General features: G+C 35.4%; 1 protein-coding gene across 15 annotated transcripts in view; it reads right to left on the bottom strand.

Moving 5' to 3' along the window:
• NOL4 (nucleolar protein 4) overlaps positions 1 to 23,664 on the bottom strand; it is a 413,344-nt gene that overhangs the window by 85,528 nt on the left and 304,152 nt on the right. For all 15 annotated transcript variants that reach the window (XR_007122029.1, XM_047698453.1, XM_047698439.1 and 12 more), the window contains one exon: positions 9,763 to 9,876. Coding sequence is in view for 14 of the 15 variants with exons in the window: in XM_047698453.1 (XP_047554409.1) it covers positions 9,763 to 9,876 (114 nt within the window). In the remaining variant the exon portion in view is untranslated. The remainder of the gene's footprint in view (positions 1 to 9,762; positions 9,877 to 23,664) is intronic.

Below are 23,664 nucleotides of genomic sequence, written 5' to 3'. Positions count from 1 at the left end.
GAGAAAGAGGTAAATTACTGAGAAAGCAGGTTGACCTGCCTTGGGGGGTTTCTCTTAAGATTGACTTTATAGGATCACCTGTTATATCACCTGTTCTGCAGTCCCTATGCTTATAGCTGAGGCTCTAGCATCAGAACTGCCCAATTCTTAGGAAAGATTAATAACTAAATCCGTGTTTAAATTTACTATCAGAAGGTTTTTGTCATGAAATGAAGATGCACCAAAAGTTCAGAATGAAATGAAATGAAAGTAAAATAAATAAGTGAAATGAGAAACAAAAGTAAAATAATTTTTAATGAAGGGTAATATTTACAGCTACTGAGGCCACTGGTCTCACTGTATCTACCCCGCAAGTCATGTCAAATATCATAAATTTCTTTAGGAAGCATAGTCCAATTTGTCAAGTTATTACGTTATCTAATTTTATAATAAATTTGTGACGATGGCTAAAGTTCACGGATACACACAATATTGTTGTTTCAGGGTAACTAGTGGGTTTTAAAGTGGCTAAAGAGAAAAGACAAGATAAAGACTGAATAGATTATGAGGAATAAGTTACAAAAATGAATATGTTCAGCCTAAGCCGAGTATGTCAGACTTTTCATTTATCTACTAAGCCTGAAAATAATCCATTTTAAAACAAATATTAACATAAATGCTGTATGCATGGAGAGCTCAGTAAACCATACGTTCCCCTGACTTTGGCACAAAAAGTGTATAAACATATTATGTGAATTTCTCTGTCTGAATTCAAACCACCTACTCATATCTTGACGTTTATCCAGAAACTAATAACATCCTAAGCCAACGATGTACCTAAAAATTTAAAAAGAAATTATTTCTCTAAGAATGTGGGAGAATTCTCAAAGAAGCCAGAAAATCAAATAGTAAAGTAGAACGAATTTTTAAAAAAGACAACCCCATAAATATCATCCAAGAAGAAGAAAGGGTTTTTAGTTTCATATTCCCTAACCAAAGAAGAAGGAAACCATTTGATCTACATGCTTCACACTATTATGCAGGGCCAGCAAAATCATTCTATGCATCTACACAGATAGAAATTGACACACCGTTATATAAGGAAAACACATACACTAAGGAAAAATTTTATACAGAAGTAATCATATTCTCAATTTAAGAAAAAAATTAAAAAATCATTGATTGATGAAAAATGTAATGTCAGTTTTCTGAGACATCATAAAAAAAAAGATTAAAAGAGCTTTAAGACAAAATAATAATCTTTGTATGTAATTCCATAAGCTGAATCTATAGGAAAACATTAAGCTTTGATTCCTATTTAGCTGAGCTAATGTGGCAAAGAAGAGTAGGCATTCCCAAGAGTCTCGTGTTTAACTTAAGACATGCCCTGGAACCATATGATTCTTTTGCAACAGATTCATCTTCATAATCACTTTGTGGCATGTGCTCAGCTTTACATATCCTCTATTTAAATAGCAAGTTTCAAATGACAGATGGTAAAAAGAGTACTTCCTTGCTGAATCAGGACCTCACCTTTGCCCCAATGTCTCATCAACACTTCCTTGTCCATAGGCTTCTGAAGCCTTCTAAAAATAAGACATTTCACTCTTTCTCACTCCTCTCACACATGTATTTAAAGTCAAAATAACACCATAAGGCACCTACACAATCTAGTTTAAACCTTCACGTCCAATCCCCTCTCCTTTTATTTCTTTCTAAGAATCTTGTTTCCCTTATGGGAGACTGTGATTTTTAATCCTCAGGAAGATTCCATGCGTGGAAATGCTCCATGTATCTGGATTATCATCCTCTAGCTTTTTTGTCTGTCAAAAGCTCCTTTATTTCCCAAGGTCCAAATCTAATAGTGCCTCCTCTGGGAAGCCCTCCTGGGTTCCCTAGGCAAAATTAGGAGCACTGTCCCCTGACTCTCACAACAATCTCATTGCACCCTTTTAATTTCATTTACCATGTTAATTTCATCTATCCTTAATGGAATATAAGGTTCTTGAGGAAAAATATTATGTCTTATCCATCTGTCAAGTGAGAATAATGATACCCGCTCAGCAGCGATACTACCAGAAACAAAGAAATTCGTATTGGCAAAGAACCAAGTAAATCCAGACCTTAGTAAACAGAGGTTCCCCATCTCCTTTCTTGTTTCATGGCCTCTGTATGAAACAAAATATCTTCCATACGATGAGTATTTATTAAATAAGCAAACCACTCAGGGCTCATTTACAAGTAATTCTCTTCTACTAATCATGTCCTTTGCTGATAGAGATAAATGAAATATTTAAGGAACTACACAGAGAAGTTTAAAAAAATCAGGGAAAGAGTTTTAAAATTTTAATATTTATTTAAAAAGATACCCTGCAAAATCTCAAGTTGGAATTAATTCATACTCAAAGCCCAGTAACATTAACTAATGCTGAAAGAATACAAACTCATAAAGCAATTATTTTGCTCACAAAATATCAAGAGAATTCGGGCAAAGTATTCTTCCCCACAAAGCAAATAAAAATTCCAGGAAAACTATTTTAACCCTGTTTCTCAAATATTATACAAAGTATACAATAAGCTCAAACTTTTGAATTGAAATGGTAAAAATGCATTTTTTTATGTAACTAAAACATTTTATTTTGGTATGTATCTTTGCTTTTCTTAGTTTTTATACATCTAAAACTTCCGCATTTTTACATTACAAAAATACAATGGAACATAACATATTTCCATATTATAATTACTTAAAAATGTGATTATACCTATTCCCAGAGTCTGGTCTGGTCTAACGGAAGTATGATGGTAGGTGTGCAGTAGTGAAAATGTTTGTAACAAGTTTCTCAGCTTCGCCCAGGGGCAGTATTGCAGCCAATGAGGTTTTTCCAAGGGGTGATTCTTGTTAGTTGTAATCAAGTTTCTCTGGATTGGCTTACTGATCAGTCCATTCTTTGGTGCTTATGAATTTAAGGTCATGGTTGATACCCACTGTGTTAGTTATTTCCCATACAGGAAAAACCCTATTCCTTTAGAATAAGAGAACTTACTACACATTGCCAGGCATTTTAGAGATGATGTGAGTAAGCAGACACTTCAGTGTATACCCATCAGAGAAAGAGAAGAGCTGCCAAGTCATGCCCTCCAATGGTGGGCACGCAAACGGCGTATTTATGGATGATGAAAACTGATGAAACATGCATTTCTGAAGGCCACGGAGCCTTATCTTTTTGTGGCATTCTATTTGTAGCAAAGTGTTGGATGTTGTGGCATCCCTGTTATAAATATCTAACATAATGGTGGCTTCAAAATTAGAAAGAATAGAAATGAAATGTTGGGAGAGATTTTCAAATAGCTGAATGATGAATACAAAATGGAACTGTACTTCAAGAATAAAACTGGAATTAGAAATCACATGCGGCTTAGTTTCTTGACTGAGAGCATAATTGATATGGCCATTGATACTTAATTGCCTCATCCTTGCCAAGACATAAAATTAAATCAAAGGACCTGGTTAAGTTATTTTTATCTGATACCACGCAATTTTTATTTCTAGATTCTAGTGAATATTTAAAAAAAAGTAAAAGGAAGAAGGAAAAGATAGAGGAAAAATTCATTTAATATGATATATGCAAAGCCTATGGGAAATTTGTGGGTTTTGAAGCTCAAGGTCAGTCTCTTCAGGTGGGAGAAACAGAGTTATGAGTTCATGACCAAGGAATGGGTCTGAGAATTTATGATTCCCATTCCTATTCAAATCCTACTCTATCCCTAGCAGTGCTTCTTAAAGAGAGTGCTACCAACCACTCACAGGCGACATTTGGAAAATATATAGCAGGTGACATAGGCATGAAGTGGGTGGGGGACCAGTCTACCAGAAGCTCTGACATACTCCAGGCAGTTTCAAGTGACTAAGAACTCTTTCTGTTCCCGTGTTAATTTTAAAAAGTCCTGCTGGATTTTTTTTTTTTAGGTGAAAGTTTATATACAGTTATCTGAGCCTAAAAGTTTACTTTAGGTATAAACACAAATTTTTATGCATGATTTTAAATATATATTGAATTATTTCAGGCATAGAGCTACTATGTAAATTAAGGCAATACTGTACTACATATCATTTGGAACTTTACTAATTGGGAAAGTACATGTCACTGAATGCTGTGAGCTACCATTACAGACACATATCGATCAGAAGACAGTTGTAGCTGCTGCTGCTTTTGTGATTTTACATGGAACAATTGATTTTTAAAAGCATAAGAACTGGACCAAAGCAGGGCTCCCTCCTGAGCAACTCTGCACTCTTGGGAGAAGTCACCTTGCTGTATCCTCAGTTTCCCCATTTCATTAAAAGCCATGATAGTGACATAAAATGGGCTTCCAAAACAACTTACATACTACTGCATCCATAAACACTTCTGATGCTGTTATTAATATTATTATCAATGAGGAGAATAAGGCCCCAAATAGTGAGATGGCCTGGGAAATTTATTCTAAGTAGTTTTAAATTACACATTACAACGGAAATAAGAGGTCATCCAAGAACTACCCTCTCTCCTACTTTGCTGTTCTTATATAGCATATTTTCTCCTTTGGATGAAAGGGCCATGCTGAAACATAGGCTGAAAGATTCAAAGATGTCAGGTTTTCCCTAAAATATTGCATAAAAGAAAGAAAAATTCTGGGAATGGAACAGAGTTGAGGATGATTGAGAATGGGAGCCCGGGGGTGTGAGCTGGAAGGACACAGAAAGAGGTTTCAAGCCACATGTCAGTTAGTAGCACAGCTTTTCAATTTCAGCATAAAATCCAACTGAAAAATGTTGCTTTCAGTTGTGCAGCTGTTAAAGCTTTTAAGAGGTATCAAAAGGACATAGGACTATACGGAATGAAATAGGATAGAAAAGTCACCTGTCTTGAAAGCTGTGACTTGACCAGAGTGTTTTCGTTAGTTTTCAAAAATGTCCTTGACAAAATACAAAGTCTGTATGAAAACTGCCACCATGCTTACATGGCTCTATTTTCAACCTTCGTATCTGCATTTACATTGAATAATATGCCCACTCATTAGTACCCTAACAGAACATTGGAAGAGATGCACATTGCAGGACATGCCCCACTGCTAATGAAAACAGTACTGGGAACTCTGGGCTTCCTGAATATTTTTTGGTCCTAGCTGGGGGTTTCATGCTAGTTTCCTAGCAGCAATTTTCTTTAACTCTGCAATACACCAGTTTTCAGTATTTTTTCCCTTGATTTCTCACCTTTTATTATGTCACAAGGAACTAATAAGCCATTTCTCATTCCCCCTTCTCGGTGTTCTTTTCGATAGAGTCAAAGAGGTCACATCACCACCTACCATCGAACTCCCAACTGTCCCAGTCACCACAAAAACCATCATCTTGCACTGGTACTACATTGTCCTTCACGAGGGCTCTATCTGTCCCATTGATACAGGGAAGCCGTTGACCCCTTGGCTCTATGTGATCCCCACTCCAGCACCACAAACCAATTTAACTCAAAGAACTGGGGAGAGAGAACAGAAACCAAAGAAACTCACATCAGTGAGAAACTCCCTAAGTTTATCAGTCAGCAATAAAATATTGCTGCCAGGAATATTTGCCAGGAATAAAAGATGGGTCATCCTGGAAAAAAACAGCAAAAATACATACTAACGGGAAACCAATCACCAGCAAGAAGCTGGTTCTCATCTCTCACTTTCTGCTTTTGTCTCTTCATTTAGATGAATTGTAACCAAAAGCACTGAAGAATCTTTTTAAGAAAAGAGGAATGAAATAAAGATAGAGAAAAAGATAATCTTTTTTTTTCTTTTTTTTTTTTAATTTTATTTATTTATTCGACAGACAGAGATCACATGTAGGCAGAGAGGCAGGCAGAGAGAGAGAGAGAGAGGAGGAAGCAGGCTCTCCACTGAGCAGAGAGCCGGATGCGGGGCTCGATCCCAGGACCCTGAGATCATGACCTGAGCCGAAGGCAGAGGCTTTAACCCACTGAGCCACCCAGGTGCCCCAGAAAAAGATAATCTTTTGATTCAAGCTATGTCATAGGGAAGTGAAGTCTGACTTTGCCCCCCCAACCTTTGTTAATTGTCAGAGTGAGGAAGAATTTCCTGAACATAAAAATTCCAGATTTTCATGTTAAAAAGAAAAGAAACACTGGCTGTGTTTGATAACGCACGGATGGTTGACCTCAGTTCTGTGAATTCTGATTCCTGATCAAACAGGAGGCTCCTGTCCTTGCCCCCGGCTTGCTCTAGGGCTTGGGCTGCATAATAACAAGGCTCGTCTGGATTGTGGTGCAAGGTGGGCACATGAAATAAAGTATTTAACACATCCATAATACCTTTCATGTTCCTAGCTCAAACAGCTTTATAAAATCCAATTAATTCATCAAGCTTCATAAAGTCTGAAGGACATACATAATTATCGCTCTACATGTGGCCAACCATGGGCAGCAAGCACTCAGACATGGGGCTTAACAGAATCCAGATTTAACTGCCCAGTTCTTTAACTTTCATGCACCTGCAGAACAGCAGGGGCCTGATGAAGAATCTCTGAGTCACCAGCAGATTCTACAAATTGTGAGTTGGGTTAAGAATGGGCGCTGGGCGCGGTAAAGAGTGATCTCATTGCCAACACCCAAGAGAGTCCTTGCTATCCCTACTTGGGTGAAGAGCATTTAGATCTAATTGGGAGAGGGCTCTCCCATCTGCATTGGGGTTGGAAGTACAAAATCATGTGGTAGAAGCCTTTGCCAAATGACATCGACAGAATTCATGTTAGGCAGAAATAATTTAGAGATTTTTATGTCTATGTGAATGTGTATATCTATGTGTAATATATATTATTTATTTTAAAATACTAAATAAACACTAAATCAGCATTGGCAGTGCATAACTCATTTCCCAGATGAAGTGAGGCAGTTTTTCAAGCTGATATTGAGACAAAAATGTCCTGCTTGGGATAACTTGCTTACTGGGGAAACCTGGTTTGCCAGTTATGAAAGAATGCACATATCTTTGTGATAAAAACAGATTGTTTTCTGACAGAAGTGCCCTGTCAAAAACATTGTGAGCAGAGGCACAAATGATAACGTGTTCTAAGAGTTTCTTCCAGGACACGGGTTTTCCCTCAGTAAAAGTTATAGGATTATATAGAGATCTCAAGAGTCAGCCTCACATAATATAAACTTTAGTCTGATTTGCTCATGCAGCTGGGTGATCCTGTACAAATAATCCCCCTTCCCTGAACCTCAAGTTCCTTATAGGTACATGAGAATAAGAATCCCTGCTTCTCATGGGGTTGTTGAAATTACTACATGGAAAAAAAAAAAAAAAGTCTACAAAGGGCCTATTAGATTTCCAACAAATCATAGAATGTATTTTTTAAATCATTTCTTCCATATCTCCCATAAATCCCAAACTCACTGAACTCACTTTTAAGGCCTGGAAAGAACATTCTTACCTGGAGGAGATATTGGACATCCCCCATTCTCATGTGATGGGAGCCTTGCCATAAATGATCACTATGCAGGAGGACAGAAAAGGGGAACCAGGTAGTAGGTCCCCACCCTTTCCAGTCCCTACTCCCCGGGCAATAAGAAGTCACTCTCCTCATGATTCCTAGCAGTTTTTCTTCAATGGGTGGAAGCTCTAGGAAGCAAATTTGATCTCACTTTAAGGATTGTCAAAATGATTACACCTCTCTGATAACAGACTACATGTGTTAGTAAATGGTAGATCTCCAGCTCTAGAGGTGGGATTTTCCTACAACTTTAGGGATTCAAGCAAACGGTGATTATAGAAGAGCTCTGGCAATACATAAGTTAATCAAATAAACTATGTTTTCATATGCGTTGTCTTATTAAATCGTCAAAATAATTCTATGAATTTAATATTTATAACTTCCATTTTATAGATTACACCAATAGTGGTTTAAGTAAAAAAAAAAAAAAAAAAAGGAAAAAAAAAATTGGACCAAATATTGGTGGATACCCAGCTTTGGGGGATACTGTAGAGTGATATCATAGGTAGTAAAATAATGTGAATCAGTCCTTTAATTTTCATAATAACTGCTTATATGACTGATACCATTCTAGAGTATAGACTAGATGGAATATAGGGCAAGACAACATCAAGAAGAACCCCTTCAGCCCCAGAATTCTACCATTCCAGTTTCTAGAATTATGATCTTTTCTCAAATATACTTAGTCTGACTTCAAAGCTCCTATATCTAAGATATTCCTATTAATGCTTCTTTCTAGTTTTACTGATGCCAAGGCACTGACAGAAAGAATATCAGTTAGAATCTTCTTTTCTAGGCTGAAATTATTGATGCTGACTCTATGCCTGGCTAATTAATTAACATAAATCTGTCATTCTCACAACCCTATAGGATGAGAACTGTTAAATGTTGGCTTGCTCATGAAGAAACCAAGGCACAGAGAATGGAACAGCTTTCTGAAGGGCACACGACGAAGTAAGGGTAGCGCTGAGACTCAAAACCAGATAGTAAGGGTAGCGCTGAGACTCAAAACCAGATGTCTTTAACTCCAGAATGTGCCATCTTAATCACTCTGCTACGTGGTCTTGTATAGAGAGGTCTGACTTGTTACAAGCAAGATACATTTTAGACCTATGATAATGATAAAAGTCTCCTGAGGGCATGTGTATGTGAATAAATACTGTTGGCCAAGAATGATTAACAAACTCAGAATATACATTTTATCTGAGGTGAGTATTACATCTGAAAAAATTAAAGCCTTCATCTTTTGCACTGTCTAGAATTATTAGCACATGTCATATTCATAATAAACACATAAAACTTTTAAATAATACCATTCTGAAACATTTCTACATATCTTAGTCCTGGAACAGAAAAACTTTTTTTCTGTTTTTCTTTGAAGCTCATTGGCTCACAGGAAAAACAAAATTAGACTAACAATTTAGTCTTCTTGTTCCAAACTTTAAAAGATATGAAGCACCAGGTCACTTTTTGTAAAAGTAACTTCAAAGTCAGAACACAGCATACTTCTATGTGTAGCAGTTAATGTTATATATTACAATTTAGTAATTAACTATGGATAATTAAGAAGGTCAGAGAGATAAAGAAAACAGAGAAAGACATTCCAGACCTGAGAAGGGGCCACAGACGGGCGCAAATAAACCAAGGGAAACATAAGCTCATAAGACACCAAAAATGCACATGTCCACACCACATGGGGGTACATCCTTAGAAAAGAGACAGAGAAAGATGATACTTAATGGGTATATAATAAATAGTTCATTAATGAGGAAGCCATTTTATAGATTTCTAGGCTTCTAAAATCCGTGCTTTTCACCATTCCCAGAACAATCCACTGCCATTTAGCAGCAGGCAAGAGGCAATGAAAGAGAGGTTTGCTTTCATTCAGAATGAACACGATCACGTCCGTATCATAAACAATCAGGTAAGTTTACAAAACTATTGTCAACGATCAGTTAGAACCACTTATTTAAATAAGCAATTGGCCCGCCAATTGCATACTAAGCAGAATTCCGACTCGTTAACTTTACAGTTTGCCATTTTTCACCACAGAAAATTTGACAGATGCCTATTCATCTCAGGAACATGCATTTTCAAGTTCAAATTTCTATCATAAAGACAAAAAAACTATCTTGGTGTACTTCAAAATCCATTCAAGAGTCTTTCTCCCCTTCTACATAAATCGGGCTCCATGAACCATCTTTGTTTGTGGTCATGGGTAAATGCCAGTCCCCAAGCCTCCTCAGTACCTGTTGTCTATCCAGACGCATCCTCTTGGCGGCATTTCTGCTCTCACTCTCACAGGCGGAGGCCAAGATACTCTCTGCAACTGCTGAAGTAAGGTGGGAAGGAATAGGTCGAGACTAAAAAAAAAAAAGAGAGAAAGAGAGAGAGAGAGGAAAACATGAAAAATTATTAACAGACCAATGCTACTCTCAGAAGAGCTCACAGGATGTGCAGGAGTATCCATTTATTTCAACTGAACTTATTTCAATAAAAGGAGGAAATGGAAATTGCAAAGATGAGAAATGAAAGCTAGTTAGAGGTTAAAGCTAGAGCTGCTACACAGATCCATCACTCATTCCCACAGCTCCACTGTCACAGTTAGTCTGGGCCATTAAGCTGGAGTTTGACTAGGCAGTGACAAAATGCTGGCTGGGTTTTGCAAATAAAAGAAGTGCTTTAATTCTTTCGTAACACATGACAATGCACAACAAAACAAAATCAAGTGACAAGGCTGAAACACAGTTGGAAAAACTGACAGACACTCAGACCATGTCAAACAATTTTAACATGAAATGTGAATATTTACAGTCAGTTGGGACCCAGTTGGTATGATTAAAATCCTCTAAAAATACTTTAGTTTAGATACAAACTAAAAAGTCAGTCCTGGAACAATTTCAATATAATAAAAGTTTGATGTTTTGATGGGGCTGTATGTGTACCTACATGTTTTATTTCTAAAACAGGAGCTAATGTTATTAACTTAATAGATACATGGTGGAAATCCATTTTCTATGTAGCACACATAGAAATTAATTAACCCCCCAACTAAGCTTATAATTAACTTCAAATTGTTTGCAACTCTCCATATCATTTGTGATAATCAGAAAAGTTTTCCATTTTCTTTTCCCATAATTACATGCAAAATCATCTAACTGAAAGATGAAATGCTTAATGATATTGAACAGCTTTTTAATGAAGATAAGCAAATGATAGATAAGAAATAACATGACAATTAAGCCAGATAAGATAGCAAAATATGAAATTACAAAATAAAAAATGTTCTTTGGGAAGCTAGCCTATATAGTGACATGCCACCTTATAGAGTTTTCAAAGCCTCAACCTCACATATGTATGGATGCCATTTATTAGAAGCCTCTAACCTAATAGAGACATTCTTCTAATTTTTTTAAGTGAATAGGAGCACCTTTATGGCATTTGATTCATTTTTGCTAACTCTAGCCTATAAAATGTGCTTTAGCAAGTTGAACCATAGGGTTTATATCTCAATACTGAGAAACAGCTAACTTCGGAGAGAGCTTTCACAGACACTCCTCGGTGGAATTTGTATAGTATATAAAGAGAACAGGCTCTGACCTTGCTTGAACTAGGAAGCAATTTCTGTAGCTGCCTCAGCTGACCTCCTCATGCTTGCACTTCCAAAGTAACCGCTGAAGACAAAAGGTAGGAAAAGTATAGGGTACTGTCTCCACTGCTAACCCCATGAGACACCTGGGCTGATGTCTAGACAACCTTGACAATAAAGCATTAAGATACTGGAAATGCTATTTTTGCAACAGAAAGAAAAGAGAGAGGCCCCTGAAGGGGCACGTAAATGCAGCAGCAGCATTTTGAGAAGGAAATAGAAAGCCAGATGTGTGTGCTGGGAACAGAGAGGAGGATCAAATCCGATAAATAATTAAAAATTAAAAAAAAAAATAAATTGCTATAAAGATGTAAATACAGTTTCAAAATTCATATGGCTTCTTCATTTCCTTCTGTACTTCCCTGAGTATGGATAAGATATTCTTGCTCAGAACCAAAAATATATTAAGCCACGAAATCAGCGTCTCATTAAAAGGTAAAGCTCTGGCCATAGCTAGGCTCATAATGATAATCTAAACCACATGGGAATTAGGCAGACAGTGTTGTTTTTCTCAAGTGAATTATGTTTGGAGACAAAGGTGTTATAGAAAGAATAAGAGTAAGAACTTTCTATTATGAAAAAAGAAAAATTATTTGATTGTAGCTAACATTATTCAAATAGAAGTGACAATTCACATTATTATAAACTATGTTATTAGACCTTTCATCTGGTTCTAGGGACTGAATTAACACAATCTAAATAAAACATCAGAAATCTCTCTTTTCTTGATCCAGTTACTGATTGTCACATGAAAATCAGAGACACGTATTTCTGCTCTTCATTATCTTTATTTTTCTCCATCAGGTATCTTCATTCAAAATTAGGAATATATAAAGCTATGGAACTTTATTAAGCTGATTTAATTAAAGTAATAAACACACACCTTCTTAAATGTATCATAACAGTCTGTTGAACCAGAGAACAAAAGGTAAAATATCCTTGTAATTAAAATTAGCATTTTCTTTCAAATTTTCTAAATTTTTTTTAAAAACAAAATGGGAAACAACTTTTGCTAGAACAGTAAAAGTTGTGAGGCATGATAATTTATATGATTTCCTATTCAAAGAAAATGACGGGGAGAGTTGTGCCTTTTCCAGATATAGGAAATTCGTCTTCTAAGAAACTAGAATAATATACTGGCTGAGTGGGGCTAGATCACTTTTAATGTCACTGGATAACCTAATATTTCAATATTTTGGAAAAAAAAATCAACTTCAAGATAAAGCAATCACATCCCCTTTCCTATTAAATGGAAAAAATAAGTAGAAGCAAAGATATGTGACAGACCATTGCCAGTAGTTAAATAGTATAATTTTGAAAATAGAGTTGTTCTGAGTTTATGGTAGAATTATAACTTGATAACTATAAACAGCCACACAAATCATTCAATATAAGTTTCTCCACTAAAGTTTAAAGAAACTGAAACCCAGAGAAGTTAAGTGATTTACCAAAGGACAAACTGACTAGACATAGAACCCAGGGTTCATGTCTTCCAATTCTCAACCCTTCTACTCTCTAAATTCTGTTTCATATTTAGTGCTTTTACATAATTTGTCATTAATATAAAATACTATAGGAAAAAAAATCCTTACATACACAGCTTGTGGCACTCAACTAAACAATAAACAGACCAAAGCTAACCCTTTCCATGTATGTATTACATTGAATACATGCTCATTGGAAAGAAAGGCAGAATGAATAAATCTATATTACAGTTGAAGAAACAGACACGTATTTTTCAAAGAATTTACTAAATCTTAAGTACATAATGAAATATGTACCTCTAAGTAGAAAACCAGTACCATCCTAATTTAATTTTTAGATAAATATTAATAATACCTAACACATATTGAATGTTGGGATGGCCAGGTTATTAAAACAAGCAGCTTAGATTCATCATCTAGTTTCCAAACAATCCTTGAAAAAAGTACCTATAATGTTCATATTTTAAATGAAAAATAAATTTAAGTTCTGAGAGATTATACAAGTTGCCTGAGATCACACAGCTATGTATGTGGAAACACCTGGATTTATATCTAAGTCTGATGATAAATTGGGAATAATTCCAGTAAAGAATTATTCTCAGTTTGCAACTAAAGTCTCAGTAAGCTTAAACAAAACTAGAGACCTTAAATACTACATGCCCTACAGAGGAATCCATTTACAGCTAACTCTATTTTGCCTTTAGGCAAAGAATATATTAGGATCTCACAAAAATTCTCCTCTTAAAGGGACTGAGATTCTCCTAATATATTTTCCTATTGACACTTAAAAACCTTTCTTCATTAATAGCACAAAAATAAATGCATCTCAGCTCAGTTCTGTCACATGTTCTAAATGCATGCAATATAAATTCACAAGAATATCATGTTGGAGAAACCAGGAGTGCCAAGAAATGACTGTATAAGAAACATTAGAAAAGCTGAGTCTCATGCCCAAAATGAGAATGAGGAGCCAGGCAGAGTTCTTGCTTTCCTGTGAGGCAATCTGTTAAAAATCCCCTTGGTTCTAATATTGAGGAGCCAATAATGAGTGCCAACGCTCCTTCACTACACAGAGGGTTCCATTATGCTTTCGCCTGGCTCTAAGATACTAAAAATGAGAGCCCTTTGTTTATTGTTCCTCCATAATTTGGCTTTTATCTATTTTGCAGTTCAGGAGTACTTACGCCAAGATAGTGAGAAGGAAATTAATCAATTTTGCTCCTTATCAAAGTCATGTTATCATAGAGGAATTTAAAGCTATTGTTTAGTGTGAGTTTTGAGAACCATCTTTGCCAGAACTCTCCTTTCCTTCATCACATTTCATAGCATAGAGCTTATTCTAATATTACCACACTAGGGTCTTCCTGGCAGGTAATTAGCAGAGTGTGTTACGGGCTCTCATCACGGATTCCACCAGAGACAAGTGCTGAAAATTCCCTCTCACATCAATTAAGGGTGGCCAGAGAATACAAAAGCCTCCATATAATAATCTAAGAATATTTTCACCCCCAAAATCTCAAATGCATGGAATTCAATAGATAATTTATGAAAAACGACACTTCTCCTTCTGGTTGAACACAGCCCAATAAATACACTACTTGGTACATATCTTATAAGACTTAAAAATAATGACTCAAAGATGTGTATAATCATACACTCCACATGATCGATATCTAGAGTGAGATTTGTTACCTACTTCTTACCCTGGAGATGAGGCAATGTGAACCACCTTCACTCATTATCTCTTCGTAATTAACTGTCATCCTCAACTGGGATGAGTTGATCTTTCCCCAGCACTGCTTTAATAATTATCTATGACCAAATCAGTGGTGGTTGTTTCATTAAACAGATGGCTAAATTGTCGCAGGCAACTTCTGGAGTTGAAAAGTCACATTTTAATTAGGGACGTAAGATGTGATTGCTGTTAGCACAACATAAAGTTTCCATATATATACATGTAGAACTTATCCCCACACCAACAAACGACTCATTTTTCAGTCATAAAAATATAAACTGTACAATGTTAAAGTCCTCTGAACTTCTGCCATACATTTAGGGTGCTCCAGGTTTTTGTTTTTTTTTTCCAATTTTAAAAAAGTAAAAAGAAACCATGACTGTAAGACTCTATTCATGGGTTAACAGTACTTATTAGTGGCAAGGCTCACTAGACCCCAGGGTGTCAGCATTAACAGATCAAGTATTAAATGAGGTCAGATTGGGAGCAACTGCGTACCCACCCAAGATTGTACACTGAATAGAATGAGTTCTTTCAAAATAACTAAAGCAAATGATTCAATAGTCCGTTTAGATAGGGCCCTACACTAAGATTATTTTTCCTAATCCTGTTACTTCATGAAATACATAATTTAAAAATTCTGCAGCTTAGATGAAATGCATATTTTATCTCCCCCAAATGGTATATCTATACCTAAGGGATCATTGTTACAGGCTGTGTAGAAAATTGTAGCTCCTAAGGGATCCCGTCTACTAACCAAGTAACTTTATTTGTATACATCGGTAGAATAAAGTAGTAGTTTAGCAATGAAGTGACTGACTTGGATATTATCATGAAATCAGTTACTTGCAATTGGTCTGTCCACTTTTTCTATTTACTCTCTCTGAGTCTCACTCATCCTGCCAGATGTCATTATTTCTATTTTTACAAATAGCAAAACTAAGGTTTATTCAGTAAGTTCTAAATAGGCAATATAATCTCCATCTCATGGGATAATTGTTGTAATTCCATGATGAGGTAATGTACATAAGGTCACTAGTATCTTCATTTATCTATTCAACAAAAGTATTTAATGAGCACATTCTATATGTTAGGAAATGTGCCAAGTTCAAATATATGAACAGTGTCAATACTGTCTCTGCTATCATAGTTTACAAGTTATACATGCTTAGCATGTAGGGTGTAATACACATGCAATAAGGTATGTTAATTACAGACTCACAACCTTTTATTACAATTCTGTAATTTTTATGTTGTATAAATTAAAAGTTTTTTTTCCAACAAATTTGGGGAAATTTGGCAGAAAAAAATTGACATGAGTATACATACAATCTTTCTTTTTCCTACTTTCTGTGAATATTCATAACTTTCATGGCAGAAATACTAATATATTTGTTTATGAGATGCTTTCCCAGACCCTATCATGAGTGTTATGCAATAACTAGAATATATACTCTATCATGTGCCCCAAATTTGAGAAGTTCTGAATTCTGGACCACATAGGATCCAAGGTTTCAGATAAGGCTTGTGGATGTGGACTAATATCATAGCTCAATTGTTCTTTCCCCATCCTATATGGTTTTGGTAGAAATAATGAGCAAAGATTCTCAGTTACCTGACCCTGGCCATGACTTAGGCGTGGACGATCATGAGAGTTCATCCCTTTGTTCTTAGTGGCTGATCTAAGGATAGACATATGATCCAAAGAGGAGCAAAGTCCATTCATGGGAAGGGGGATCTGGAGTTGGAAGACAGTTTTTGGACTCTATGTTTTAAGAAGAGAAGCTTAGAGCTGCTGATGGCAGCATTTCATAACAGATAACAAGGATATGTCTGAGAAGTAAGCTAACACACAAGAGAAGCATAGTTAAGAAATAGGAAAGCAAAGAAACCTTGACATCTGACCCCATGGATCCAGATATGTGTGAATCTCTGGACTTTCCAGTTTCTTGAGAAAATTCTCTGGACCTATTTAAAAGGAGACTGAAGATATGTTTTCAACAGAATTGCTAATTAACCTTTATCCTAGCTTTAATAATTATGAGTTGATGGTAGCACTTTGGCCTTAATTTTAGAGCATTATTGGCCTTTAATAATGATCTATCGCAAATACATGAGGCTTTAATGTCTTATATTTAATACTTTGAAGTCCAGTTTGGTTAATCCTATCTGAAAATACCTTTGATCAAGACAAGAAAAACTGAATTATCTACTGAAATGACATGTCATTTTTAACAAAATGGCTACTTATTTAAATCTCCACTAGGAAACATCTTTTGATTCTGAAAATAACTGACTAGATAGGCTTACGATTATTGTCAATCATGGGCTCTTTGCCCAAGTAGCTTATTTGTGAAACACAACACCATATACAAATTCTACCCATTTAGTTAACATCACTACCTATTCACACAAACTGCCAAATAGATGAAAATATTTTACAAAATAGTACTTAAAGAGTGAACAAGAATTAAAATTAAATGCAATGTAACTTTTTTCTTTAGGGAGATTTTTTTCCCCCCGATTAGATTTTTAGTTAGTAGTCACTTTTAAAATTGAAACACCAAATGCTGAATAATGTGAAAAACACAGCACACGATAAAAATTAGCTTATCTCCCAGCTAATTTCTACCACAAAGTAACACATTAGTAAATGTCCATCCATTCATTCGTCTTTCATTCAACAATGTCAGTTCAGTTGAATGTGTATTGAGCAGCTTTCATGAGCAATTAACTGCGCTCTGTGTAAAACACTCTACGTGATACGGACATGAACAAGGTAAGCAGCATAGTACTCAAGGAAAAGAACTTCCTGTAAGGAAGCTAAGGCCCATATATAAATGACAGCAATAGAAGGACAAGATAAAACTACAAAAGATGTACCACAAAGTACAATTTGCACACAGAAGAGAGAGAGATTTAAGGTTGCTTGTAGTAAGAAGTGAGGACAAAATAAAGATATATTTGATTTAGTCCTCCAACTAGTTCAAGAGATTGAGACAATGAGGGTTTTCCAGTAAAGGGAACCATGGAACCCAATTTCAAATTAGATTGCATTTTATCATGTTCCTCAGATACTAGGTACTAGACTACGGAGGATTTTTTACATTTATTATTTCAAGGGACATTGGTTTTCATGTATGAAATAAATACTATTTGTTTCCTGTTTTCCCCAGGAGGAAACTGAAGCTTAGGGATACAAACTCTATGAGTCACGACTGGCAAAGCAGGTCTAAGAACCAAGATCCACGAACTATGAAATCAAGGCGTTTTTCTTCAGATTTTCTCACCAATCCTGCAAATTTTCTGTTGTTTCTTTCAGGGCTCAGGTTCCCTCTTCTTGGAGGACACTTCAGCTCTCCCACAGACAACCTGTGAATGGTAACCTTGGTCATTGTCTCTAAGGTCATTCTTTGTTACTCTGGAAGTAGAGGTTAGCTGGGGATTGATTTGTGAATTAAAAGTAGTTTTCTGAAAAATCTTAAAAAGCAAGACTATTTTTCTTTAGTCCCTGTAGATAGTCTTCTGGCATCTATTTTGAGGACAAGGGAAGTGCTCATTCAGTTTTTCCGTTTTAAGATAATCTCTTGTTTCTTCATAGTGACTTTTAAGAATTTCTTGGGTCTGCTGTGGTTTCACTATAATGTACACAGATAAAGATTTATTTTTATTTACATTGTTCATCGCTGGTCTAGTTCTCTGTTCTTAGGATTCAATGTTCTACTCAATTCTAAAAAACTCCCCTCTCATCTGTTTGAATGTTGTCCTTATTCTACTTTCTCTTCTGGAATGCCTTTTAGGTCTATCTTTATCATTCTATTTTCCATGTTCACTTCTTTTTTTTCCCATTTCTCTTTTTCTTTCCAGAAGTAATTTCTGTAGTTCGATGTTCCAGATTATTGATTTTCTCTTTGGCTGAACCTTACCCACTATGTAACTCATGCAGGAAGGTTTTAATTTTAATATTTATAATGCTTGCCATTTTATTTCTCAAAGTTGTAATATTTCTAATTCTCCTTTCATAGGGCAGTAGCTCTTCCTGAGTCCCAGCTATTTATACTGTTTGCAGTTCATGTTCCTCTCCAGTTACAAAATCCACATCCCGAATTTAAGTGGGCATTCAGACTGCAACCCTGACCTGTTTTGACCTACACTCAGTTTTTCTACCTTGCTACTCTGTTATCCTATCACATTAAGGGGTTATTATAAACTCTGGTTATGAGTTTATAATCATCAACTTATCAAATTCATAGCCTGGAAATTTCATTTTCTTTCTTTTGATCTTGGCTACGTATTTAAATAGTTGTTGTGTTCTACTCAGTATTTGTGTATTTGTAGAGGGAAGGAGGGTGGGTGGGAGGGGCACTCCATGAAACTTGGGTCAACATTCTGCTAAAACTAAAAGATCAAGTGATAGTAACTATGACAACTATGTTGGCTATATTCTTCACACTCTAGTTACTCTTCAACCTTAATATATTTAGTAAACAATACCTGTGATCCCTGAGTCAAGAACAACCAGTTACCACAGGAGCACACACTGAGAAAAGTATCAGAAATCCCATGTGACAGCTTAAGGTGATAAATGAAATAATTGAGCATATTAGAAGAAAGAGTATTAAGAGGCCAGGTCATATGCTAATTATTTCATGTGCATTATTCCATGTAATACCCCAACAGCCCACTTCTTTAGAAAACTGGAGATTCAGAAACATCACACTAAATTGTACAGGAATTGAACTAAGCCAGGAATTGAACCTCGGTCTCTTTAGTTTCAAAAGGCCACACTCGATTATTGTTTAAGAAATTTAGAATTTGTTCTGAGATGGCAAAAGTTTGACATTATCAAAGCCAGAATCAAGGAAGACTACTCCAGGAGCAAAGGCAGATTTCTTACATAGCCAATGAAGTTTAGACACCAGGGTCCCTCAACTGGATGGGACTCCTGGAGTTTCTGGGTACTGTAAAGATTCTGGGTATGGAGGGAAAGCCAAAAATCAGGAAGTATTTATACATAAATGTGTCCGAAAATTGTCTCAAGAGATGTCAGAGGAAAAGGGTTTGAATCTTCATGACTTCTGTTTTTGAAAATTTTGTGTGTGTGATATCTTTTCTAATTAGAAATAAATATTCAGCCTTCTACTTAATTTTTTGCTCATAATTTTGTATTACTTTTCTTTTAATGAAAGGCACAACTTCTATAACTTTCATGCACGAATCCTAGTTCTGTCCTTGCCTAGGAATAGAGAGTAGGGAGGGAGAGTATGATGAAAATAGAGAGGTGAGTTAGCATTAGAGTATACTATGTATATAGTATATAGTACACTATATAGTATTCTATATACTCTATTAGCAATAGAGTATAGGTATAAGGTAACAATGGCTAGAACTAAAATGGTAGCCAAAAAAAGTCAAAATTATTGGACTGATGCGGGAATCACAGCAAAGAAAGAATAAATGGAATTCAATGAGTGGTAGGATGTAAGCCATAAGTGGAAGGAACAGTCCAGTCTCATTCCAGGTTGATGAGCACTGCCGTAAATGACAATTAGTGGCGCTATTACCAGAAAGAGGCTAGATGAGAGGAATTTACTGGTGATTTGGTAGATGAGGTGAAAGACCAGTGGAGAGGATGAATGATGGAGAATACAAAGATTTCATTGTGGATAAAACAATACATTTGTCCAGCATCTGGCTGACATTTGGAATGAAATACAAAAGCGTTGCAGATGACTGGGATTCTATGTTGAGTGCTGCTTACATAGAACAGACCCTCCAGAGCTGCATATAGGGGAAGATGCTATAGATGGCCAAGCCCTGGATCTTAGCAAATAGCTCAAAAGCAAGAAAAGGTAAATAAGGAGAGAGACCAACAAGATCCTCAAGAAAATGGGGGTGACTTCATTGAGGATGCAATGTTTGGGTTTGGTACAAAGACAATTATGCAATCTTTTAAAGAACCAATTCAATAGGGTTGTGAGAACCAGAGTCTGGGTGTGAGGGACCACTGGGGAGTTGGTGATCTATGAGTATAAAATAATCTTTCAGGAAGCCTGGCAAAGAAGTGTAGTCTCATAGATGAGTTGAATTATCGTCTTGGAGTCTGGGGACTTTTTTTTTTTTTTAAGTCAGAAGCTTCTCAGTGAAAAGGGAAAACAGGAAATATGTGCGTTGGCATGGTTGATGAAGCAACATCCTGAAGGAAGCTGAATGATGGGAGAACAGAGGCTTTGGAGTCCTCCAGGGGCAAATACAATGAGGATATTTCCTCTGCAAAGACAATGGCAGATATTTGAAAAATTTTGATGATTGTCAAAGTTTTTAATATTGCTCGTACAGACTCTTTGATAACTAAGACTAAGGTATATCCATGTGAACAATGGCCAAAATGAAATAAAGATGCAGATCTTGAAACTGAAAAAGTAAAAGAATAGTGAATTCGAAAGGTCAGATAGCAAAATTATTAAGGGCAAGTCTGAGGATGTAATTAAAAAGAAATACTATGAATAAAGAACTCAGAAGATGGCATGAAAGTATCCTGGGGGATGGTAGATGATATTTATAAAAAAGAGACTAAAAGTTGGTACAAGTAGCAGGTGGGGAATTCAAACAAAATGTGTTGGCTAATTAGCATCAATTAAGTTAATTGGTCACAGTGACAGAAACCTACACAGTTATACAAATAATAATGTGAATAATGGCTGCACAAGTTATTATAGAGTTTTTAATCATGTATGAAGGGGTTGTATGAAGGGGTTGGTATATCTCTAATCAAAGTTTAAGTTTAAAGAAACACTTTAATACATTTTTAATAATATATCCATTTGCTAAAGAATGAATAGCACGGGTCATTGTAGCTTTTGCAATGCTCATATTAGGGAAGTTTAAAATTGAAAATGAATTCTGAGCTCTCTACTTTCATCTGCATTAGACAACTACAGGCAAATGATGTAATTAGTGAAATTCCCTAAAAAAATGTGTTATTTCCTAAACATTACTTCTTTTCTGATGTAAGAGTCATAGGCTCAGAAGACCAGATATCAAAATAGCTGAGGAGGGTACTACAAGATGTAATTGAAAAGAAATAATATAATAAAAAACTTTTATTACAGTATTAAAATATAGGGTATCCATAATTAGACTTATTAATTTTAATTTATATCTCATTTTTCCCCTAAAATAGATATCAGAGCCACCAAAGAAATATATACTCTGTGATCAATTAAACAAAAAAGATAACTACGACTTCAGATAAACTTTGGCTCTGAACTTGCTAGCAGGAAGGCAGTTTAATTGTATTATCCTAATAAAGAGAAAACAAAAGTGTTCTCTTTTCAGAGGAGAAGCACTTTTTTTCATGTATGACATTCTAAAAAAAGTTTCTGAAATAAGGTAATTTACTCTGGATAGTTAGCAGCCTCATGGACAACATCCTTAACAAAATATTACAAAATGTCACACACCTATTTCTTCAAACACAGTTAATCACATGATATTTAAAAAGTAAATAAACAGGTAATTTTCAAGATGCTGAATTTACTAAATTCAAATATCTAGGCTACCTGATCTGTTGTGGCAGAGTGGCACAATTTGAGATGCAGTAGGAATTATGGGCTGCAAGTGTCTTACAATTGCTCCCCTAAATAATCCTTTGAGTTTTATTAAAAAAATACATGCAAACATATGCAGCATGGTGTAGCAGTCTCTAACAATATAAGCTCAGAACACAAAAGGAGAAATCACACCACATAACACAGACTACACTTCGGTATGGCCCAATCCCCCCTTGTTCATAAAGTTTTGCTTTTATGATCTTATCCGTTACATGTGCTCTTTAAGATCAGGACATCTTGAAGAAACACATTTTTTTTCCTAGAACCATCAACAGATGTTCTTTAGAAAACTCATTAAGTAATTTGAGAGTCAAAACTGCACAACTGAATCAGTAACAATTAAATGTATTTGTTAAAGGATTAATTTAAAGGCTGCTTAACTCATTCATTGAGTTCCAAAAATCTAATGAAACCTTAAACAGTACTCTGGATCAAACTTACAGAGATTTTTCATAAAACATGCCCTTTGATATTCAATGCTGAGAATTTTATGATTTGAAAGGATTATAACAGTGAGTTGGTGAAAGTGTATAGAAAAGAATCATAATACAGGATAATATAGTTACAGTTATATAAATATAGTAATATAGTTATTGTACTTAGCCCATTACAGAGACTATTTGGAGTGATGGCATGAAATTTTGGCCACTTAGGCAATCAAGATCTGTGGGGTCTTGATAATTCTAGTGAAATAAAAATACTTAAATACCTACTCTAATATTTGTATGCATTCAGTGAAGTCAGTATTTATGTTGTAAATAAGTATTTATGTTGACATGTACATTCTTAAGGGAGAATTATTTCTTACCATGCATAGATTTTATAAATGACAGTGGGAAATTAATAAAAGTGAATGCCAACATTCTCAACTAATATATGTTGTGATAAAATACTTCTATGGGATTACCTCTTTGAATTTTTTGAATTTCTTAAAGTCAACACAAAACATAATTCAATATGTTGTGTTTCACTCTACTTAAGGAGTCTTCTGGCTGAGACACCCCAAGTAACTGGAAGAGATAAACTTGTTGAATGCCACTTTCATTTTATAAGATGGAATCTCCTACCAAATAATTCTACACTTCTGCAAACCTATAATGGGGCACGTGGGTGCTCAATCAGTTAAGCATCTGCCTTTGGCTTGGGTCATAATTCCGGGGTCCTGGGATTGAGCCCCACCTCCAGCTCCTTGCTCAGCAGAGAGCCTGCTTCTCTTTCTGCCTCCCTCTCCCCCTGCTTATGCTGTCAAATAAATATAAAAGTGAAAATAAAACAATTCTACACTTAAGAATTTCATTTTACAAATATATAAAAAAATTCTTGTTCATTGTTTGACCTGTTAAGTATTGCAGAATAATTTATACATAAAAACAACTACATGCTGAAAACAAGGCTTTTTTCCATGTCTACCTACACAAAACACAATAGAAGATTATTTATTTAATGTTGTCTCAATTAAAAAAAAACTATGGATATTATATCAAATTTTAAAAAGTGAGGGCAAAAAATACAATATTTAGTTGTAATTACTATCTGCCGTAGTTATACATTTTCCTATCTGTTCTAGATAAGGATAAGTATTCAAAATGACACATAAACCTCCCCAGGTCCCATGACAATGAAGTAATACACGTAAAAAAACAAAAAAAAAATCAAGACTCCAAGTGTCA

Source organism: Lutra lutra, chromosome 12, assembly GCF_902655055.1.
Source record: "Lutra lutra chromosome 12, mLutLut1.2, whole genome shotgun sequence".
In the NCBI taxonomy this organism is placed as follows: Eukaryota; Metazoa; Chordata; class Mammalia; order Carnivora; family Mustelidae; genus Lutra; species Lutra lutra.
The sequence above is the reverse complement of the archived record's forward strand: the minus strand, read 5'-3'. Positions and strand labels throughout refer to the sequence as shown.